Source organism: Anomalospiza imberbis, chromosome 2 (genome assembly GCF_031753505.1).
Source record: "Anomalospiza imberbis isolate Cuckoo-Finch-1a 21T00152 chromosome 2, ASM3175350v1, whole genome shotgun sequence".
In the NCBI taxonomy this organism is placed as follows: domain Eukaryota; kingdom Metazoa; phylum Chordata; class Aves; order Passeriformes; family Viduidae; genus Anomalospiza; species Anomalospiza imberbis.
Genome location: NC_089682.1, coordinates 64,239,543 through 64,263,486, shown reverse-complemented (window position 1 = coordinate 64,263,486; position 23,944 = coordinate 64,239,543). Strand labels below are relative to the sequence as shown.

General features: G+C 37.0%; 1 protein-coding gene across 2 annotated transcripts in view; it reads left to right on the top strand.

The window, feature by feature from the left end:
• The window catches only part of ARHGAP42 (Rho GTPase activating protein 42), a 140,115-nt gene that overhangs the window by 38,868 nt on the left and 77,303 nt on the right, over window positions 1-23,944 (top strand). For both annotated transcript variants that reach the window (XM_068181452.1, XM_068181451.1), the window contains one exon: window positions 11,060-11,121. In XM_068181452.1, the coding sequence (XP_068037553.1) occupies window positions 11,060-11,121 (62 nt within the window). The remainder of the gene's footprint in view (window positions 1-11,059; window positions 11,122-23,944) is intronic.

Here is a 23,944-nt window from a genome sequence, read left to right as displayed (position 1 = left end):
CAACAACAGCTTTGTTGTCCTGGTGCATTCTGCTGAGGAGTTAAGATGAGTCAAAATTTGATCTGAACAGCTGAGTAGATGAATGGACAATTCCATGCCACTCACAGAATAATATGAAGTAGCTTTTGTGTCTCTCATTGATATTTCAATCTCCTGGATTCTTGAAGGTATAGTCTACGTTAATTGTCCTCATTCCAAGCCTTCAACATACCTCTTTTCCCCTCCTTTGTCACTTAACTTCATTATTTCTAGATTTGGACATCCTTGTGGAAGCATGAATGTCTGTAGGGAGACAATCGGAGAACTAGAGTGTTGCTTTATAGAGTTGTTTTGAAAATAATGAGTATGTACTGTTGATGCATATAATACACTTCTGGTAAAATGGCATAACGTCAGGCTAGCATACCTCTTGAGAAATAGGAACTAATTTTCAGAACAGATAGTAGTTTGATCAGCTCAGCTTTGAGATAGTCATCTTCACATTTGAGAAAGATAAAGGATTTGTACTTACTGAAATCAAAATGCTTAGTAGGGTTTAGAGTTTAAAGCACAGGAACTTTTTGATCCCTTTGTCGGCATAAATTCAATTAAGCAATTATAGCAAACCTAACATCACTTGAAGTATTTGGTGATATTTTTTCTAAACTCTTCCACTATTCAAGCAATAAATACAAAAAACTTTAAAAATCAGAAAAATAGTATTAATGATTCTCAGTTGCATTCTGAATATATTGCTTTTGCTTTTACTTCCCCTATTTCAGCACTCATAAAGAGCCACACACAGATAAGGTTTGTACAGCTGGGAAGACTAAAATATCAGTGTTTTTTCCTTCATTTAAAGTATGGATGGGCCTCTGAAGAATTGGGGATTGGCAAGCCTGAAATGTAGTCATAATTACTTCTAATTCCTTTGTTTATGGAATGCTATGATTTAATATTACTTTTGCAGCTTAACATTGCTGCAAACACTGTTGTACATTGCAGAGTGGTTGTTTCCTATGTTGTCTTGTTATTCAACTATTAAAAAAACTTGAGGTTGAAGCAGTAGTTCTTATCTTAGAATGAAAAATTTGTACTCAGTACATTTATATCACAACTCTTTCTACTGGGATGGGGGAGGGAGAGCAAGAGAGGACTGTAGTCTGATTGCATCAGAATCCATCTTTGAACTTAACTATTTCTGAATATTCCATGGTTTTTAGAGCTGTTCTTCCTCTGACATGTGATAGGATATCAGTCAACTCTGGTGAAGCCAGATCTGTTCAAGTCAAAGGTTAATGGTCAATTTAGTTGAGGTAAAGATTAATTGAATGAAATTTACTTCTCTGGAATGCTGTTAGTTTCAATAGGGGCCAATTCAAGCTGCTATTTTTTCAAAGTAGGTCTCCAGCAGCACTTTAAGATCTCTTTGTACTGTTGGACAGAATTTGGTGTATTGAATATTGTTCCTCACGCCCTGCTGAGTTCTGCAGCTATGGAGCTCAGCCCTACTGCTGTGCCTGTGGCTCCATCAGGTGAAAAGAGAGGCTGATTTCTCTTTGACAGGTATGATAATGTAAAACCCCATTTTGTAGTGTGGCATAGAGATGCAGTATTTCTTAATGATCACTTAGCTAAACTCTTATCTCTTTATTCTGTGAGAACATGGCAGAAATGGTGTATTTGTTGTGACTCGTCCCAAAAGCCTCCACCCCTTCACAGAACTGTAGAAGGGGAGAGACAAGAAAAGAATTAGTCATTTGTAGACAGGTTTTGATATAGTGCTCTGTGCGAGCACATGACTGCTTGAGTGATCCTTCTCATGTTACTAAGAAAATGGAAGAAATTATTTAGATGATTTAAAATGTTTTTGCTGGCACTCCAAGATTCCATATTTCAGAAGAGGTGCTGTAGACTAGTAGAGTCTAGAATGAGCTTTTTCTACCACATTTCTGCCATGTTGAATAATTCATGCTACACAAGATAGGTAAATTTTCCAAACTGAATGATGTATTTTTAATACCTGTACTGCTTTTATAAATCAGGTAGAACACTAACACAGGGTAGATATGCAGCTGTATTTTTAATAAAGTGTTAAAAGTGTAATGGTGGTAGTGGAATTATTCTTTGGTGTGGGTTTGTTTTTGTTTTGATTTTACAAACATTCTTGGGATAGACAGCCATTATGAACTTTAAAATTTTTTCAGGACTCTAGTAAGTGTTTTGCCCTTGCTTGATCTATTTAGAATTTTCAACTTGTATTTACTTTGTGAGATTCTGCATGAGTAGGGCATGGCAATTTACTGATATTAAGTCAAGGAATTGTATTTATTTAAAATGTGTGACATTGCATGTCTTTAGGTTATCTCTCCAAGTACTGTGTTTGACAAGTGCTGACAGTAAATCTGGGAATTCTAGATAACCTGACTTTCTTGCAAATCTTCTTAGTTTGTATATAAACATGTAGCTTTCTGTGTATGGCTCTGTTGAAAAGTAGTGGAGTGGAAAGTATAAATGTATTGGCTCAAAGAATTGTTTTGTACAAGGCTTGTATTTGTATGTTTAAATATTTGTGAAATGATAGTTTCTTTTTATAGCAAAGATTTCTCAGATATGACACTGTTTGTAACTGGATTTAGATGGTTACCCTGACAGAGGTTTGTTTCTGAAAAGGGAAAGGATTTTTACTTCTAATAGCAGCCCTGCACTTTATGCTTTGCATATGTTTAGAAAAAAACTTCAGAAAGAACCTTGCTATATTTGCTCATTAAGTTTTGCACAGTGAAAATACTCCTGAGTTAAAATTGCCTCATATGGTATGTACATGTTATACTGTCCTGCCAAGCACATCTTGCAGAGCTTTGGGCTTCAGTTACACTCAGATCTTGATTTGGTGCCTTTTATGGTTCTCATATTGGCCTGCAGTGTGAGGCACATATGTGTGATGCTCAGGCGGGACGTTCCATTCTTGCTGTGGGATCGCTGGCCTCTTCTGCTGGTTTGTCTCACCTTTGTAGTGTGAAAAAACGCAAATGCTTGGGCCTGGTATATGGCCTGCAATTGAAGGGCTTTGAAACTTTGTGGGGAACATTGCCTAGAAATATACAGGGATAAAATGCCATAAACCAGCGGAGGTCAAAGGGGAGACTATTGCTGAATATCTGATAGTTTCATTGCTGGTTTTGTTGTTATGGGGAATTTGCAGCATTTACTACCATCTCTCTGTCCTAATACTGTGAAGAGCCAAAATGCTCCTAATTATGATGCGGAGAAAAAAATTACCACTGAATTTACTCCTGAGTTTGCAATGCCTTAACTCAAATGAAATAAAGAGAAGCCTTGGGGTTTCTTTACTTTTAGTTACATGTATTTGAGTAGCTGTGCCCTGATGAAATTCTCTGCTTGCTAGCATGTAGTGGAACATGTGATCATATTTGGAGAACAATACATATACCTTGAAGCATAAATTTGGGCATAAAAGGCCTAATTTGTCATTTTTCTTGCTTATTCATTTGTGTAATTTCTTTGCAGAAGCTTTAAAACAGTAATTTTTCATCTCTGTCTCTTTGCTGTTGTCATAGTTTTTCTTTCTGATCTATAATTAATTTTTTCGGGCAAATTTGGATTTCCTTATGTAAGGTATTTTCACTATTTGAAAAATATTATTTTCAATAATGTCACTTATTTTCAATAATTAAAAAAATTTGGCAAAATACCTTTCTGCACAGTTCAAAGATGGAATTGCCGCAGGAAACAAAGTTACCACTGAAACTTGTGCTCCTTGGGAGATACTTCAAAATCTGAAAGATCGTGGTAGTATTTGATTAAAAAAAGCATTGCATTAAGTCCTTGCAGACTAATTATGGAGCAAATAGTAAGAATGCTCACTTATTGAGTCTGAAATAGCTTCAAATTGTCTGCTCTAAGAATGTCTTGATTCCATCACAAGAACAGTACGGACCAAACAGAGCTTCTGTACCTTAGTGTGCCTTCCCATGATGGAAGTCTTCAAGGAAATTTGTAGTTATTTGTATTGTAAATTTAAACCACTGTCTTCTGGCAGCAATCATTGTCACTTTGAGAGTGTATTTCCATGCTGTGGTTTGCTGATGTAATCTTTGAGCCTCTACACTTGAATTTTTGTTTCATCCTATGTCTTTTGCTGCTAGAAGTGCATTTCATTGTATTATGGGAAGGTTCAAATAGCTTTTTTTTACTGTTCTTGAGGAGGCTGTGGTAAATGTAAACACAGACAACAGGAATCCATAAGGGCCTTATGCATAAAACCTGATACCTAGATTAGGAAGGTAAGAGAAACCAAGAGGATAAGACAGCACTTACAATAATAATTTTCCAAATTAAAAATGAGATTGAAACCCCATGAAAAAATGAACCATTATCTTGATATTCTAACTTCTTTTTTCACAATGGAACCTTCGAACATAATTCATCTCTTGACACCAACACTCAGCTTAAAGCATATCTGACATGCTGCAAGCTTGCAAACTGGAATTTACATAAATGCTTAACTGATTTTTCTTAAACCTTAACAAAAGAGAGCAGTTCCTGCATTTCCTCTATTGTCTTGGGAATGATACTCAGAAGGGAACAAAATAAGATAAACATTGATTTCAAATTCTGTACTTCTCTCCTATTTTGTGGTCTTTTCTGCCTTCCCAGTAAATATAACTTACAGTACAGAGCTCAGTCTTCCAAGCTGAAGTTTCTCAAAAAATGTTGCCATTTGGAAAGTGAGGAAAGATGACCTAGGGTAGAAATAGGGGAAGAAATAACAGTAGGTAAAGAAAATAGAAAACCTGAGCAATAATTGGAAATCAGACATATCAGACGTATGTCTTCTTGTCCAAATATAGGTTTTATGAAAATGTATTTTAAAAATAAAACCAACACCGTTTTCTGTAGGAAAATGTTGCAGTTGTCCTGCACTACTGTTTTTTAAATTGCTACAAAGGTGCTCCAGCCCAGTCAACATTAGTTATAAAATGCTTTGACACCAATACTCTGCTTAAAGTTCAAGGACATAACACATTTTTCACAATTTTCATAAATTATTCATTGTTTCTGTTTGTAGACTAAGGTGCTGATCCTTCAGCTTGTTCCCATTGGGCTTAAATGCAATTCCCTTTAAAGCTCTAGGTAATTGTACACTTTTTATGTTTTATAGGCTTAATTCAGTAAGAAAAATAGTGGAGAAAAAGGATCATTAACAAATCAGTCCAGGTCATGACAGTGGTAAAGGAAACCTCTAATGTATAAAATAAGGCTCCATTTAAATTCTTAGCCAACATATTGAAAGACCAAGATAATGACAGGCTTTGGGAGTCTTTTTTTTTTGAGACAGTGGTCCCCTGCATTCCATTTTGTAATCTGAAAGCTTGCCATAGTGGTGATATTTTGAGACATCCAATTTAATTACCTACTGACAGACATTACAGATCCTCTGTGGCTTTAATGACATCCACAACTCTTGTTAAGTAGAAATTACTGAGAAAGCAGATGATTGTCTCTTCATACCTGTTGTGGCCTGTCAGTGTTACTCTGAAATGTTTACTTTTCTATCTGAAAGGAAGCCTTCTGTGGCCATTCTTGTCCTACCTACTGTACCTCCCCATCACCACCACCTCACATACTTTTTCAATATGCCTTAAAGCCACAGAAAAAGGATGGAAATTTTATTTGCTGTTGTTATTTTTTGAAAAACTACTTGTTGTGGCTGCAATTAATACTCATCGTTAAAAGCTCTGGAAATACAAATGTTAACTAACAACTATTTAGTAATATATTTACTGTAATTTTAGATTTGGAAAAGAAGGTCTCTTCTCCCAGCCTTCATGGACCTTACATTTATTCTGCTTTCTCATGGAAGTCTAGTAAAGTGTTAATCCTTAGAAAATTTCCTTATGGGCCATTGGTCTATCTTGAATTCTGTTTCAGTGATGTATTATTTACAGGGAAAAACTCCCCTCTAGACTTTAGCCACAGTTTGTGCTCAAGCATGAATTCAGACTGGCTATAGCCAGTCTGTGCTAGGTATAACCAATTCTGGAAGATGCACTTGACTGACCTTCCTGCCAAAGAGTACTGGGAGCAATGTACTGCACAGTCCTGACAGTTCCTCAGTCAGATCAGGAAGACATAAGGAAATCTCAGACAGTCTTGCTCATTTTTGCCTTTCATACAGCAAGGTGTCATAAGAACATGTGACGTATATCTGTATGTATTATTTTTTCCATGCTGGCATTGACATATCTGAAGATGGTGGTGGTATCTGCTCATAATGAAAAAAAATCTTGTTTTGTGTGCTTTAGAGTATGTAAAAATTGTCTATGCATTGTTTAAGACTGAATGTATAAGTGGAAATTAAAGCAACAGTCCACAGAAAAGAACATTCAGTTATATTGTCTCCCACGTTAGCTTTTAATTTCTGTCTTGGGTTGAACATTACCTTCCAAAATTTGCTTTATATCTTTCAATTCAGTATTAGTCATGCAAAACTATTATATGTGTCATACACTTTGTCAGCCTTTTGTCATTAAATGTAGATGATGTCATATCTATTGCGTGTGACATTTAGTGGTACAGTGTAACACTGTACCCTTAAATATTAAGCTAAGGTTGATAGAGCAGCTTCAGTAATTTCCACAGACATGCTATTTTAAGGTGATACATTCTCTACTCAAGTATATAGCAAAAACTTCACAAGATTTATTATGTGCATTTTTTTTCCCTGTGAACAGCTGGGTTGATTTCAATGCAGTAAACCAGATTCTACATCAAACTTCAGTTCCTTTTTAATTATGTGAGTGTAGTTCTTTGTGGAGCTGTACCATGTGTTTGAAATTATAGGGATATTGGATAAAAAAAAGGACGTTGTTGATCTATACCATTAATGTTTAAGCCATTGGTAGTGTTAGTTTGTTTCTTTATGAAGCAAATTAATTAAAAGACTTTTCAATTAAAAGTAAAGAGAGTAGCTTTTCTTTTTTTTTTTTCTTTTGGTAAATAAAATAATGGGAGCCCTTTCTCCTGAACAAGGGAAATTTTGCAGCTCATTGTTGAGTTGGGAACACTCCAGAGAGAGCAGCTGGCAACCTGTTGTGATTGTGATGAATGAGACCACAAGTGTACATCTGGGTGCACATTCAATTGTTTTTGTGTATTGGGCATTGCTTTTCCCAGGCATCATTTCCATCATGATACCAAATGTATCTTACAAGTCCTTTTGAGTAGCCCTTAAATAAAAAGCAGACTGTAAAACTGTTGGGATTTTTAAGTTAATATTGCCTAATAACTTAGAATAAAATATTGAGTCAGTACTTCATTTTCCTTTAAATAGGTCACCAATAACAATAATTCTTTATGAAAATAACTAAAAATATCTTTATATTTAATATGTTAGGCTGCAAGTTGTACTTCATATTATTGGTTTGTTTTCAGAATTTATTTCTTATCCGCACATTCCCATGACATTTCCTCTTGCAAAATACTTGACTTCTTCTTCCCATCCCTTTTTGTATTTACAAAGTTCACTTTAATACTTCTGTATCTATTCTGATTAAAAAGAAGTAGATTTTTAAAAATGTTGTAGCATTACTAAGAAAAGATTGTCAGGTTGGTGTGTAATGCGTGAGTGTCCTGACAGACAGTGGACTGCATCTGACACAGATGGGTCTGATTTCTAAATCTTGTGGTTTTCAACTACACAAAAGCACCTCAAATTATTATTGTTGAAATATCTCTCTGTTTCATGTTGAGAGCTGTGAATCCAGTGTTAGATGTCTGTATCCTGTGCCCAGGCTTTGTGCTGAGATCCTGGTGAGGGTAGTACTTGTGGAAGGGAAGGACACCTCTGCCTAGATCTCCAAGGTGCCCAGTGGGTGAATTGCCTGGGAGGCTTCATCCCCCTCGGTGACCTCTGCTCTTAGCATCCCTCTGTCTGCCCAGCCCCAAACTGAGATGAGGCAGAGCTGCTGCCTCTCTCCAACCAGAGGGCTCTGTGGGAGAAGTGGGGAGAAAGAAAAAGGATACACTGGGAAAAGAGGAACAAGAGCTCCTTCCCTTCCCTTCCCTTCCCTTCCCTTCCCTTCCCTTCCCTTCCCTTCCCTTCCCTTCCCTTCCCTTCCCTTCCCTTCCCTTCCCTTCCCTTCCCTTCCCTTCCCTTCCCTTCCCTTCCCTTCCCTTCCCTTCCCTTCCCTTCCCTTCCCTTCCCTTCCCTTCCCTTCCCTTCCCTTCCCTTCCCTTCCCTTCCCTTCCCTTCCCTTCCCTTCCCTTCCCTTCCCTTCCCTTCCCTTCCCTTCCCTTCCCTTCCCTTCCCTTCCCTTCCCTTCCCTTCCCTTCCCTTCCCTTCCCTTCCCTTCCCTTCCCTTCCCTTCCCTTCCCTTCCCTTCCCTTCCCTTCCCTTCCCTTCCCTTCCCTTCCCTTCCCTTCCCTTCCCTTCCCTTCCCTTCCCTTCCCTTCCCCCACACTGAGTGGGGGTTGTATGGGAAGAAGAGTGTAGTAACATGAAAGACAGTACTGCAGTATTCAGGGCTGTTGTAGGAGAGCTGGCGTGGGTAAAGCCTTTCTCGATCCATTGGGGTCACCAGAGATGTCCATGTTGTAGAACTCTGTACTGGGTGTGCATCCTTCACTATGCTCTGAATAACACAATGCACAAGTTCTCCCCGTGCACCTCCTGAGCTGGGGAAGGACATCCCATGGCTGGATGCAGGGGTGGATGTGGATGTTGGGCAGTGAGCAAAAGAGGTATAGTCAGTTTTGATGCAAAGGTGTCTCTGCAATCGAAGTCTCATAAGATCAGGGGGCTGGTTTGTCTTAGAGCTGCTAAGAGTGTAGGTTCCGTGTTCTTAGTGAAACTGACCTTTGTAATTCCCCCAAAGGTGAGTCAATGGGGAGGAAAAGATGGAGACAGTTTCTCAGTAGGCTGAGGCACTGTACAGGTGACGGATCTTTGTATTAGTGTTAAATATTGAGAAAAATATTGATTTGCAAACTTACGGAACATACTTTATATGCTTTTTTCCTATGGCTGACCTGAATTTATTTAAATCCTAAGCAAATGTTTCAACTTTGAAACAAAAACCTCTCTGGTTCTGCCTTGAAATTCGAAGGATGAATCAAAAGCTTCTCGTACTGGTTTTTGTTTCGGGTTTCTTTTGCACTCCCCTTCTTCCTCCCCACCACCCCTCCACATCCTCATAGTTTAGCCATGTCTGTCTAGCTAATTGTTTATTTAGATTTTAGTGTTTCATATTGGGTACTTAGATATTCTTGAGTGTAACGCTCTACAGATTCCTAATCAGGTATAACCAATCAGTTTATCATCCTATTTCTTTACCTGTTGTTTTTTTTTTTCATGGGATATTATGAGCCAACTAAGAGATTGGATTAATTCAGTGGATATCAAACTAAAAATCTTGATATTGACATAACTGGCAAGTTCTTCTGACACTTGTGTTCTCAGGGAAAAATATTAAAGGAAAACATTCGGGCCCCAAGTAGATGGATGTTTAACTTCCCAGGTGTATTTGGACTAAACCAAGAACTAATAATGGGAAAAAAAATTGTCAGCAAACAACGACTTAGACGTCAAGATATGCAAGTGTAGCATCATAGTTACAAAAAAAAATAGCTATGTAATTTCTTACAGAAGAAATTGGAGCAAACAGCAAAGTGTTCTTCAACTGAAAAAGTTAAGAGAGAGAAAGGAGAATGCAAGGGTGACCTCTGCAAGGTCCAGATGGTATAAAGAAAAGAAATTATTTGGGAATGGTCCAAAAACTAAGTAGCAGTTTATGAATGCAGACAAGGCAGCTAAGGCAAGCCAGATACTAGTTCCTTCTTAAAGTATCTATTCCAGTACTTTCTAGAAAATGGGCTTATTTCCCTAAATCTTTTAGAGATATTGAGAAGGGATAAAGCCATATTATTAGAGACTAACACAAAAAACATTTAAGAAGATGAAAAAATAACTTAAGAGGTGGAATTCCATTAGCATACTGTCAGCACTGTATGTTGCTTAACTGTGAAGAATTTTTCAATCCAGTTCTTCTGAGCAAATCTGAGTTTTGTTTCCATGTTTGTTTTTTACCTCTTTCAAAATGATTGAGATTGCCTCAAGTTTATTGTAAGAAACTGTATTATTTAGCATTCTGTATTCTGAGTTCAGAGATTTAAACCACAAAATGTAGCATCCTCTCACTGGCAGCAATTACTACAAGTTGCATCAGGAGGAAGTAAAAACAGACACTTAGCTCTCTTCACATGATTGGTCTCTGGGATTGTCACCTATGGGACTGTGATGCTGAATCAGAGTAACCCCCATGCCCTTGAGAAAGTAGTACAAATGGAAAGAAATATTTTTCTAGACAGTTTTCTACCACTTGCTTACATAAGAATGAAGTCTTAAGAGAATGTTTTCATCTTTCTTGCCCTCTTTTAGGGGTTAATTCTTGTCTTATGTTTCCATTGACTCTGCTTCAGCCCTTTGACTTCTATTTGAAAACAGTTTTGAGCAAAGACTATGTCTCATTTGGAACAGAATTCAAAGCTTATAAATCAATCATCTGTTCAGGTCATCTGAGACCTTGTCCTTGTAAAACATAAAGCCAAAGAGCAGTTAAATCGAAACACTTGACAAATGTTGAGTTTCAATTTTTTACCTAAATATTTTTCATAGTTCATTCAAATACTTGTTCTTCCACCTTTGTGGGAGAAACTCAATTATTTTCTTTCTGCTCCTGGTATGCTAAAATGAATTTTGTGGCTGAAAGCAGAATTATTCTGTTTTGAAACTGATCTTTCCATGTTTCAGGAAATTCAGTTTGCCATATTCCATAAAAAAAATAACTTTTAAAATACATATGACTCTTAAGACTCAGGTTCTTTTTCTTTGCTCTTGACCTGCTTCCTGCTTCAGTCTATCTTGTTTAAGACTACTCATTACATTGCAGTATAAGAGAAATATTTTATCACTGTAGCTTCAATCCAGATAATGGACTCACCTGGTCTTAAAATCTCATTTTAAGCAGAACATTCTTTTTCTTTGTTTTCCTTTCAGCCCAGTCATTGAAGGAGTTTGCTCGGCTCCTGATTGCTGTTGAAGAGGAGAGAAGACGACTGGTAAGTTTGCTGGCAGTAATCTTGCATTGGGCCTCTCCTTGAGTAAAATAGTACACTTTTTTTCTATTCTCCCTGAAGTGATTTTTTAAAAATTTTATTTGTGTAGTAGAAGTTAAGTACATCATAAGAATTATTTGGAATTCTTACACAAAGGCAGAAATGTACTAGCACAAACTACAGCAATTTTTATTAAACTGTTCAACCAAAGACTTTTGCATTGATTTAAAAATTGTTTTCTCTCAATTTCCTACCTCCCCGCTCCCTGACCCAAAATAAGCTTTGAATGCTGGTGTACCTTTCCCTTCCTGCAAAAATCTTATACTTTAAACGTAGATCTGTATTTGTATTTAATGAAATACTCTTGAGTGTTGTCCCATGAATGTATGCTAGTAATCCAAGAATTTGATAAGAAGAGAAAGCAAATTCATCACCTGAGAGAAACTCTTGTAGAATGCATTATGGATCAGTCTTGCCAGAGTCATCCACTGATAGGGTGTCCTTATGCAATTTGAATCTGCTGTTTGCTTTGATTTTTATATTTCTATTCAAATATAGCTTTGTTAAAGAAGCTTTAGTGTATTTTTATGGAACTATTTAAAAAAAAATCCAGGTAAGCAGTGAAGCTATTTTTGTCCTTCCTTGGGAGTCAGTCATGAATAAAGGAGTGAGCTAAGAATTAACATCAGTAGGGGGACTTTTAAATATCATGAAAGTTTAACTAGCTCTAATCTATCCAAAGATTATGTCTGTCCTGATTTTCCTTTCTCTTACGGGTACTTAGAACATTGAGGTAAGGCTTTTATGACTCAGACTGGAACAAGTTTACTAATTCAGAAAAAAAGATTATATAAATTTGTCTTAACCTAGAAGTAAATAGCCATAGAATTGCCCTCCCACTATTTCTGTTTATAAAAATATTTTAAAATGGCAAAGTCATGACATTTATTTTGTACAGTTGCACAGCTAATATCACTTAGATGTATAAAAGTACATTTTTTTTTACTTTATGTGAAACATTTTTTCCTGGGTAGCTGGAAGAATGAGGTGACTGTTCTATACTTACCACCTTAAAAGTTGGTTAGCAGAACAATTTTTAGTTCCTTAGTTAAACAATGTTTTTAAATCAATAGCTTTCCAGATTAAGTTAAAGATTGTTATAACTATTAGAAAAAAAAAACAATGACTAGGTGAGGGTTTAATTTTTCAAACTTGTTAGTCTTTCATAATATGTAAAAACATTTCCTAATATTTTCTCTCTTTTCTTTCCCCTCTTTTTTTTTTCCCTCAGAGGAGTCACTACTGTTTTCAGTTTTAGAAGTTTATGACCTCTCTTTGGTTTATAATTTGATCTTGCCATATAGTGTTTTTTTAAAAGATACAGGAAAGCCTTTAGCATAAAAGAAGGAAAAAAAATAAATACTATTAAGTGAAAAAAGACCAGTCAGATAGAATAATACGTTATGTTCTAGATCAGTATGATTTCCATGAGAATGCATGTATTGTATAGCTGAGTGTGGAAGGTTGACCCTGGTTGGATTAGTGGTGCCCACCAAAGCTGCTATGTCACTGCCCTCCTCATCTGGGCAGGGGAGAGAAAACACAAGGGAAGGCTCATGGACTGAGATAAGGGCAGGGAGAGATCACCTGACAACCATGTCATGAGCAAAACAGACTCGAATTGGGGAAATCTGCTTAATTTAATAAAAAATCAGAGTAATAAGAAATAAAACCCAAATCTTAAAGAAACGTCTCCTGCCGCTCCCTTCTTTTGAGGCTTTACTTTAATCCCAGTTTCTAGGTCCTCCCTGCCAGTGGCAGAGAAGGGCAGAGAATGAGGGCTCGCCTCCTTCCTCCTCATGGGGAGGACTCTCACAACTCTTCTCTTGCTCCAGTACTGGTCCCTCCCTTGGGGAACAGTCTCCACAAACTTCTCCAACATGAGTCTTGCCCATGGGCTGTGTTTCTTCATGACCTGCTCTAGCATGGGTTCTTTCCACAGGATTGAGCCCTCCAGGAACAGGCTGCTCCAGTGTGGGTTCCCGCAGGATCTTCATCTATGGAAAAGCTGCTCTTGACAGGAAATTATTTGTAATCAATTTTTTGTTCAGTTTGGAATAGCCTCATTCAGTTCCCATTCCCTGTCCAGAATGAGAACATTGAGGACACACAGTTTTAATGGTAGATATATTTACATAAGAAAGTTTATAAAACTTAGAATTTCTCTAGGTTTAAAAAGTTTGAGGTGCCTGTTGGTGGAATTTGTTTAATTATTACTGGAGTAACAGTATCACCTTTGTCAAAGATGTGGGTTTTTTATTCCCCGGTTTCTTACTGCAATTTTCTACCTGTCGTCATAGAATCCAGAGTTCCCTGTGAGGATCAGTGTGCCAAATTGATTCCTAGTATAAGTTTTTTTGCTTAAAAAAACTTGTAATTTAACTGTGGAATCTTCAAAGCACTTTTGCTAGCTTTTGAGGGAGTTTGGAGCATTATGCATACCCTAAGATTTCTCTGCTGGAAGCACTTAAAGTCAGCCAATTTGCAGCTTAGTGACGATATTAAAGTTCTCAGCTGATGGGAAAGCTTGAGACATGGCATGCAGGTCTTTAAGAATTTAATTTCCTTCTGCATAAAAAGAGAAAACATGCAAAAGTTATTTTAAAAAAGCTTGTTATTTTCGACATTTTGTAGAAGGCTTGGAGAAAAACAGCTAGACAATGTATGGCTATTTTTGGATACACTTCATCGTACTGCTTTCAACTTTCTTTTAATTCTTGTAGCATGTGATAGTAAAAGACACATCCTCATACAGGATGTATGAGAATAGGGAATGACAGACATTAATTTTGCATACCAGCTAATGGCCTTGTTTCCCTGCCTTGAACTTTATTTTATTAAATTATGAGCATACATATAAGAGCATTAATCAGATTTGACTATGAAAAGTATAAAAAAGTATATATTCATGTGACCAATTTATTTCTAATCTGATGCCTATTAAATTCTTCATAAGTCAAATTATATTTTTGTCTTGGTGAACACAATGTTGGAGTGCTTGTCCATTGAATGTATAAATGAAGTGTTTCCAGTGGTCAGGGAAATAGTCTGAGAAGTGTTTAGCAAGTCTTCTCTCCTTCTGCATAAAGAACCAGAAGGAACTAATTTTTTTATATTCAGAAGAAGATAATGAAACAAGACATTATGAACAGTATTATTGGGAAAAACACTGAAGTATAAAGTCAAATGAAACTGTGTGTCAGATAAGTATTATGTTTTGTAAGGCTTTGTGTGCAATATTACTGGCAGCAGTAATAATATGGTGATTATTGCAAGTCAGTTTCCTTTTGTCCTTGTCTTTTATTTCTTGATGCTAGAAAATTGACAAGTAGTCAGAAAAAACAGAGGCCATGCACCACACATTTCCCCTTAAAAACAAAATAAAGGAAAAAGTAACTTATAAGATACCTTCTTTTATGATGGTTTTGATGAGATCTGTTATTTTGTGGTGGTGTTAATTTAGTGATGCTGTTGGTAAATGGTGCATTTAAAAAACTCCAACCGACCAGCACTACTCTTGGGCTTTACATGTACTGTAAATAGGATAAAAAGTCAGATTCATCTCCACTGCATTTCCAATGACTTCAGCAGCAAGCCATCAGGGATGTAGAATAATGACCTCTATTTCCTAGTGTTTATTGGGGAACAATAGAGATGCTATAATTTAATCCCATGTGAATGTTTGAATCTTTATCAAGGAAACTTACTTAAAATAATTTCCTTCCTCTTTCACTGAATTTGCATTCTTTCTGTTAAATAAGTGACATATTTTATTTTACAGATTCATATTTTATTTATGCTTCCTCTTAATTTTGTATTATTAGTAAAATTAATATCAAACAGAAATGATCTGGGAGTAAAATAAAATGATACTTCCTTTTCCTTTTTTATGATTATTCTGTGTTGGCATCAGTATAGATTAACTGGTTCATGCTACTGGTCCTAGAGATCCTCTATGAGTTTGAAGCATTGGAATGAGTTCTCTTGAATGTCAGTGTTGTCTTGCTGGAACTCCCTGATTATTTCTGAGAGTTTACTAAATACAAGACTGAAATAGGCTCTTAATTTTTAAATTCCTTGCTATTTATCCAAGTTGTTTTTTTGGTTGTTTTTTTTTTTTTTTTTGGTTGTTGGCAGGTGATGAATGGCCCCAGAGCTTTTTCTCTTTGGCATCATGAATCAGTGAGATTCCTGACCAATATTAAACTCTCCAGGGAATAGTATGAAAATTCTGCAGTGAATAGTTTTGTACTATGCTTGATGAATATTTTTCTTTATAAAGTCTTCCTTTTTTTTTGTCTCATAATCTTCATGCTTCAGACAGTATCTCATTTTTGTGGACTTTTTTTGTATTAACTGGATGTTCTCATTGTGGTTCTGTGTTTGCCCTCACACAAGGGGTCTGATGCTATCTGCTTCCAGGGAAAGCATCAAAATATTCAGCTTCAAACGCTGCACTTGAAGAAAAATAAATGAGCCGTTAAAACCAGCAATCCATAGAATGGTACATAAAATCAGATACTGAAGGGCACAGGATGTTTTGAGCAGAATTAGCCTTTTCCTTATAACACAAAGTGTGTTACAGATTCCATCAGAAGAGAAAGCAGTCTCCCATCCACAGGGGCAGCTTATTTCTCAGTTTATACAGGGGAAAAATAACATTGCATGTACTAGCACTCAGAGACTGCAGAACAACCACCTAGCATTTTGTTTTGCATGGTGTCTCTCAAATTGCAAAAAAATAATGTTTGATGGTGTTTTGATATACTTGGTAACTGATTTCAGTGTTTTCCACCTCTCATGCAAGATTTGGCATTTAAAATAATCTCCTTGGTAGGAGTCTGCCAGGAAGAACATTGAAAGCGTATTACTACAAGTGAAAGAAAATGCCACAAATAAAAAGACTTCTTTGAAGTTACAACAGTTTTTTTGTTTCTTTATTTTTGTTGTTACTCCTACTCCCTCTGCCCCCACCATGTTTGCTGTTTAAAATTAATTAAAAGCACCTGAGTTTAGCGAGTTTGAGTTTTTTCCTTATACTTAAGATGGCTGTGCATTCTATTAAGTCATTAAGGTAGCATGGACTGTGTTGTTGTCTAACATCTTTGGAAAGACTTTCTGAATTTCTGCATCGGATTACTAATTTGGAAATACCTCTTTGAGGTTTCTATTGAAGAAGGATCACTAAATCAGTACTGAATTTTTTAATTTTCTTTTAAAAATAATTTTACCTACATTTATCTATTTATTTTTTCACCTTTTCTTCCTCATATTTCATCCCAGGTATAGCAGAGAACATATTTGATATTAATTACAGAAAAATCCATGTCTTTGGTAGGGGAAGTTCTGCAAGATAGGAAAATACTGATTTCAATGGGGTTTTTTTTTTGTTTGTTTGGTTTTTTTTTTGTTGTTTTTTTTTAACTATCAGCTTACTGTCCTCTGACAGAAATCATTAAGAAAATTACTGGAAACAAATCGCATATTTTCACAAACCCTTTTGGGGAGCCCCCATTTTGAATACTTGCTATATGCATTTCTGGCCAGAAAGTATTATGTAGACTACAAAAGATACAGAGAAAGGCAATAAGGAAGACTTAACACCTAGAAGCTGAGAATGAGAAGAGACTGCAAGGAGCTCTCTTTGATTAGCTTTAATTCAAATAAACTAGATCAAGGTTATTTGGAGGCCTGTGATTCTTTAGTTGAAATGGCATGTTTTAGTACATTTGAACAAGTCCTCAGCAACAGGTTAACACTTCAGCCCTTGAAATCAGATTTTTCTTCCTTTTTTCTTTTCCTTGCTGATACAGTTGTCAGTCTTACTTTGTAAGGATAAACAAGATCATACACTGCAAAATTACTTGGAGACTATTGCAGAAGCAAGAGTGTGCTCAATAGCATTGCATAGTTTTCTGATGTGTTTTAGCTCTGGAATGACTGGAGGAAATGTGCTACAAAGAATTTTATCTATTTAGCGGTTTACAGAACCAGCTTTTCCTTAATTCTTAGTCAGCCTTGTGTTACATCTTCTTTCACCATCAAAATTGGGTGATTACTTATATGGAGTTCAGCAACACTTCGAAAAATATTTCTGTATTCATATTAATTGCATATCTGTAGAGTGTAGACCTTTTGAGAAAAGGTCTTCCCTGTTGTGCTGGTACGAATGTTTGTGTGACTGTGTGGTGAACATAACTGGAGAAGTGATGCAGCTGGAAAAATAATTCCTCTCGCAGTAACTTTCTATTACTTCCTTCCCATCACTACAGTGCACACAAGAAAAATGAACACCTTCAGGGCCAGAATTACTATCCAGAAGATAGTAATTACTTTGATATAATTGCTATCAAAAATACACTAAAACTGTACCTTCATTTCCCCACAGATATTATCTCTGATCATTGTAACTCATATCTGAAATCAGGAAGTGATAGGTATATTTCTGTCATGCAGACTTCCTAGAGAGCAAATCTGCAACAAGTGGGTTCTTGTCAAAAGGGTGCTTTCAATGTGACTTCCCCCCTGCACTGTCTTGGGCTAGAAGGAATCCTGTTTGCTGTCTTTCTCTGCACCACTTAAGTATGAAAATACACGTGTTCAGTGGATGTTTTTAAGCATTTGTGCTCAGTTAAAAAAACCCACAAAAAACAGAGTAATAAAAGTAAACAGTTCATGTTCTGTTATCATTAAGGCAGTTAAACTTATAACATCTGTATGTATTTCTGAACTTTGCTCAGATAAAGAGCACATACTAGGTGAGACAATTTAGAGATAAAATCATGGGTGCTGTTAGTAGAGAGCATTAGCTGGCTTTTCCAGATAACACTGCATCAGGTTCTGTAATTGTACACTTGGTACGTTCCTAATTTTTTTAAATCTAATTTTAATTTTTCCAATAATATTCATGATTTAAAATAATTTCTTCCATTATTTTTTTGTGGAAATGAAGAAAAACCAGTCATCCTGGGATATTTGAGTATGATAATTTTTAAAAGATCAAACTGGTCTCAATAGAAACAAGTTGCAACTAGACCCTCTCACATCCCTCTAACTGCCATCCTCTGGAATTGAAAATACAGGTCCATATTTTCTTTACCTTTGCAGAAGGTACTTCCAGAATCATTGTGTTGTGACAGAACAGTACTATTAATTCAGAACATGTTCAGAGTTTTATGATCATGAAGTCAACAGAGAACCTACCGTTCGTGTTTTGCTCTGTATTTCTTAGCAGCTTTTCCTCTAGATTTTTCTTTTTCTTTTGAAAATGTGAGTTATTTCCTGTTGATATGAGTGCAGAACTGTATCATATGCGGAGCCTTTTGCACCCTATGCTTGTCATCTTAGGCCAAGATAATTTCATTGCCTTTAAACCTACCTGTTGAGGAGGAAAGCAATTTGACTGCTTTTTAGAGACAATCTTTGCTGCTTTCCTAGATAGTTGTCATAGAGTTGATTTGTGACAAAGTTATTTCCTTGTAGTAAGCAACTTTGTAAGATGTGTGAAAATGTAGATCTCCCATGTTGATCTCTGCTGTTGTTTTGACTGGATAGTTGGCATCAAAGAGTGATCACTTGTCTGTCTTGATAGGGCTAAGAGGCTGTGAGTAAGACAGGAGAGTGGGAATAGCATAATTGTTCAAGAGGAAAGGAAAGGAGTAGAGAGATAAGGGGATTTATACGATTCATGTACATTCCTTTGCCATTTGACATAAACAGTGTTCAGTGTCCATATAGTATTTGCATTTCAGTTTTCTACAGAGAATGCAAATTAAGAAAATCTTTTTTTAGAAAATATTTTTAAGAAACAATGTGTGTTGCAGGAAATTAGTGTAATTGGTTGTTAGCAATTACAGTTTCTCCTGCTTTCTATATTCAAGGTCCGTGTATTTGTATTTGCCTCCATATGGATATACAATCACAGGATGGTTTGGGTTGGAAGCGATCTTGAAGACCATACTCCAACTCCCCCTGCTGTGGCAGGGAGGCCAGCCCCTAGACCAGGTTGCTCAAAGCCCCATCCAGCTTTCAACACTTCTGGGGCATCAGCGGTTTCTCTGGGCAGCCTATGTCAATGTCTCACCACTCTCAAATTAAAGAATTTCTTCCCTATATTTAATCTAAACCTACTTTCTTTCAGTTTAAAGACCTTCCCCCTTGTGCTGTCCTTCTAGAAGGTTTACCAGCTTTACCTTGCAGCATTTTTCAGTAAGAACATTCACAAAATGAGATTGCTTGCTATTTCCAGTCTTGAAGAGTATCATGGAGAGATATGAAATGCTGTCTTCATTAAAAGTACAAAATGAAAGGCTAGTTGGAAAGACTCTTGCTACTTGTCATTTTATAAATCTAATTTGTTCTCAATTCATATGTCCACTCCATGCAAGCATTTCATTGCATGTAGTATTGCATTGCATAACAGCACTTCCCAAAGTTTTGAGAAGCATTCTGTGAATAGCGTGGCTGGAAGGAATTTATTTTAATGATGTTTTAGTCTTCACAAAAATGTGGTAGTTGCAATTTTAGTTTGTAGATTCTTTTGCTTCCACCACAGTCACTAAGTGTCTTTTCAGATGGCTGTTGACAGAGAAAAAAGAAAGATGTTTGCACTTTTAAGAGTATTTTAAGGGAACGTGAGTTCTGGATCAGCCAACCTTACAGCCTTTATGTTTTATGCATTTATTTTCTGACTACAGAGGGAAGGAATGGAGCTTGTCGTAGAAGAGGATATGTGCTGGAACCATTACTAGCTTGTAATCATGTCAGAACATGCTGCTACCTGACATGCTACCACATTCTAATATATTTTAATGGATTCTGAATGTATCTGCAATTTTCGGAAGTATGAAAAAGGTGCTTCATTCCTACAAACTTAATTTTTAATTTTCCCTCATTTAGTCTGATCTTCGGAATGAAATTGCTGTACTTGTTCTTATGTAATGTCCTGGGAAATGTGATTAAAAACAGAAAACAACACAAGCACTTTATGTCCCAAAGGGTGTGTAGAAACAAATATGCCTTTATTTAAACCAAACAAACACTAGCCAAACAAAGCCCCCACCTTTTCACAAGGAAGCAAAATATTCTCCCTTGAGCAATCTGTGTAATCTGCATGGGCTCATAGTTGTGTTATGTACAAAGGTGTTTTATATAAGTATTCTCTGTTAGGATGTTATGTTAATATTTACAGAACACTTAGGTTGCCTTTATTATACTTTTCAAATGTCTGCAGAGGCTTCAGTTACTGTTATTTTGAGAAGCTTTCTTGGATGCATCTCCTGAAGCAAGTGTTTTTGCTTTGAGCTAAGACTGAAACAGATTAACAGTTTTGTCTGTTTCTTGGCAGCCATGCCAGTTTATTATGTACCCACTTCACAAAACTGACCTGGCTAAAAGCAAAACAAACAAGATATTTACTGGTTATTTTTCAACCATGTTGCAACAGACTGTTTCAGTGTCACAGCAACAGAGGACAGAAGAAGTAGTCAAAAAGGGGATGAAGGGGCATTTCAAGATCAGCAAACTGCTTAAGCTAGCATGATCACCAAAATAAATGACTACAAACCTACTTCTTGGTGCAATATTTGTTGCAGCCCTGCTATTACAAGTAGTTTCACTCAGGGAAAGAGATTATTTTTCTAGTGTTAAAAGGAAATTAGAGTAGAAATCTAATTTCATGGTCACATGGTCCTGAGGAAAGTTTTGAAGTATGGGGCCATGGAGTCTGGTAGCCTTAAGGATTAAAATATTGTGAGAGCTACTTCTTTAGATAGCTGTTCTTTAGTAAAAGCTATTTTTCAAACAAGTTTGAGTTTCCTTTCTGGGTTAAGTGCAGGTGGCCCATCCACCTTGGCCAAAATCGGTAAAATTTTGGCCCAGTTAGTTGTCATGTGACATGTCATGACGGGATCTCATGGAGTTGATGTGAAATTCCCCCTGAAGTCCAAGTTTCACAGTCAGTACAGAGTGAGCTACAGGCAGCCAAAGCCCGCAGCGGGGTCTGGCATTGACCTGAGTCTCCACCTATCCCACGGCCCTGGGCCGGGGCCAGCGCGGAGCCGTGAGGTGGCCGCACACAGGGTCAGCCCAGACTTGCCCATCCAGCACCGCTCCTGTGCGCGTCCCGTCAGTCCTGACAGCACTGTCCCCCCAGCTGCTGTCAGACGGGACCAGCATTCACATCCTGTGAGTACAGGCCATTTTTTCACCAGGGATACTATTAAAGGGGCGGGGGAGCTGCTTGATAGGGTGAGACCATCCATAATTCCCACACTGAGGCAAAGGTCAGCTCGGTTTCCCTGATGGGCATCCAGCAGGACCACAGGGAAGGTGCGACCTCTGCAGCTGAGCCCACTTAGCAACACACAATCCCATCTTAGTAGAGTCACAGCTCAAAGACACCAGGCTAGCCCTTTCTCTACCCTAAGCTGCCTCTTATACTATATTGAGACCTCTTTACAAGCTAGACGAGAGCTTTCTAAGTTGACTTATTTTGTTAGTGGTATTTGCATGAGAGGAGAAAAAAAGGCTAAAAAATCTGAATCTGATATTATTTTTAGACCTTTTGCTCTAAATGTCTTTTCATGGCATGTGTCATGACATGTCCTGTGCTCCTTTCTTAATTCTGTGTGCTGTTTCCAACATACTCATTTTGAATTTTCACCACTGACAACTGTCAGAACCTTCTAATTTATAATTATTCAGCATTTGAGCCTTAAATAACATCTGAACATTCTTCAGTGTGTCAGCTGCCAGTAAAGCGTAGTATGCCAATAGCAAGGAGAAATGGGAAGGTTTTCTGTGGATCCTATATCTATAAAAGCTCCCTTACCTCTGAGTAGTTTGCAGCTGTGGCTAACCTACATTTTTTCAGAATATATCTTAAATGTTCATACACGTGCTTTTGTTTCCTGAAAGGATACATACTTCCAGTTTCAACATTAACAGTTCCTGGGCATAGTACCATTACAAACAGCTTAGCTGATTTTGGCTTTATGCCTGGATGTGTCCATTCACAAAGTAGTTGTTAAAGCAAAATACAACTTCTAATTACATTAATCTCTTTGAGTAGCTAATTTCCTCAGCACCAACTTCTTTTTCTTGGTTTTTTTTTGGTTTTGTTTTTTTTTGTTTAACAATGATTTTTGGGGTTTAATTTTGTTGGTACTGAAGAGATAACTAATAGTGGATAGAAGAGCCATGGCAGTATCCGAAACCATCAAGGGTGTGTCACAGAAGCGAAGCGTTGAAGTGTCAGACCGCCTTTCTCGGTGTTTTATTTCACAGCAGCTGTGCAATATAATGCAAAGTGATTCCTAATAGTAACAGATCGTAGACCTATTAACCCTACTTGTGCAGTTAGTGGCATTGACCCATGAAGACCTACAGTGCCTGTGAAGGTGCAAATTAGTTTTTATACTGGAAGGCAGCACATGATGATCACAAATAGTGCAGGGCCAGCTGTAAACCAGCACAACTTGGCCTGGCTGCTTGAATTCTCACCTTCACTAAGAGCACCAGACAGGTATTATGTGACTGCTTACACTATTGCTTAGTCCCCATAGCCAGCAGTTAGCCACAGATAAGGCATTTTTTCTTCCCATAGAAGTGATTGCATTGATTGCTAAAAGAGTAAGTAAGTAGATAGATCAAAACTTAAGACCCCTTTCAGTTTGAACTGTTCAGCTTCTCAAGTTCTCTGATTTGAAAGTTTCTGATTTGAAACTTTGTCTGGGAAGTGTGGATGTTGCTTACATCATCTAGCTAAGAAGACAGTCATCTGACAGGAAGAATTTAGGCTGAATGTCAGGAAAACTTCCTCACTATGAGCTGCATTGTGAAATACTTTGCCAAAGAAAATAGACTTTGCCAAGAAAAATGTCTAAGGCACAAACTGAGATTAGGCCAAGTGTTGGAATAAGTAATGTAGAAACGGAGTAAGTACTTTGTATTGCTCAGTGACCTTGCATCCCTCTTTGTCTGGAGCATGGTTAATCAGATTGTCATTAAGTATCTTTCAGTAAGTTATTTCAAGGGTCCCCGTCATGGTAATGGCTAAGAGTATGCTGTATTTCTCAAAAAGACTCCCACACTCTTTGTTGAGGTAAGGATTATGGGGAAAATGGGGAACAGGCAGAAATTGGACAAAATCTAACAAATCTGCTTTTCTGGTTGAATTTAAGAGTAACATCCTCACCCATGACATTTGTCCCAAGATCATTTTGTTTGAGGCTCTAAATAGGTTGATTTCAGTATTTAGGAGCCTAAATTTCTATGGAGAGATCTGTAGCTGGCCATTTTTATTGCTTGTTTGTTTGAAGAAAATTAGAACCACATTGTCAAATATAATCATTCCTGGCAATTTGAAATTTTTATTCATACTCTCTGACAGATTCTGCAGTATGAAAAATGGAAAAGAAAATCCTAGCTGCAGTAAACATTCCTGCCAACAGTTTGGCTTCCGTGTTGGGTTAGCCATTTGCTTATTTTTATGTCTCACTGCTAAACTTCCATTTTGTTTATTTATTTGTTTCAAACTTTAAATTTTGAGGTGTTTGTTCTTACTTCAGACTCAGAAGTTGTTTCTTACGACATCCAGGCAATCAAACTCTTGATCTCTTAAGAAGTCTGTCGCTAAGGAGCAGCTTGTCTATCTGCTTTAATATGTCCAGCTTTGGTCTAGGAAGAAGGAACCTGCACTCTTAACTCTCTGTTTTTTTAAGGAAAGACTATTTAAAGGCAGTTTCAGGAATTCTGACAAATGAAG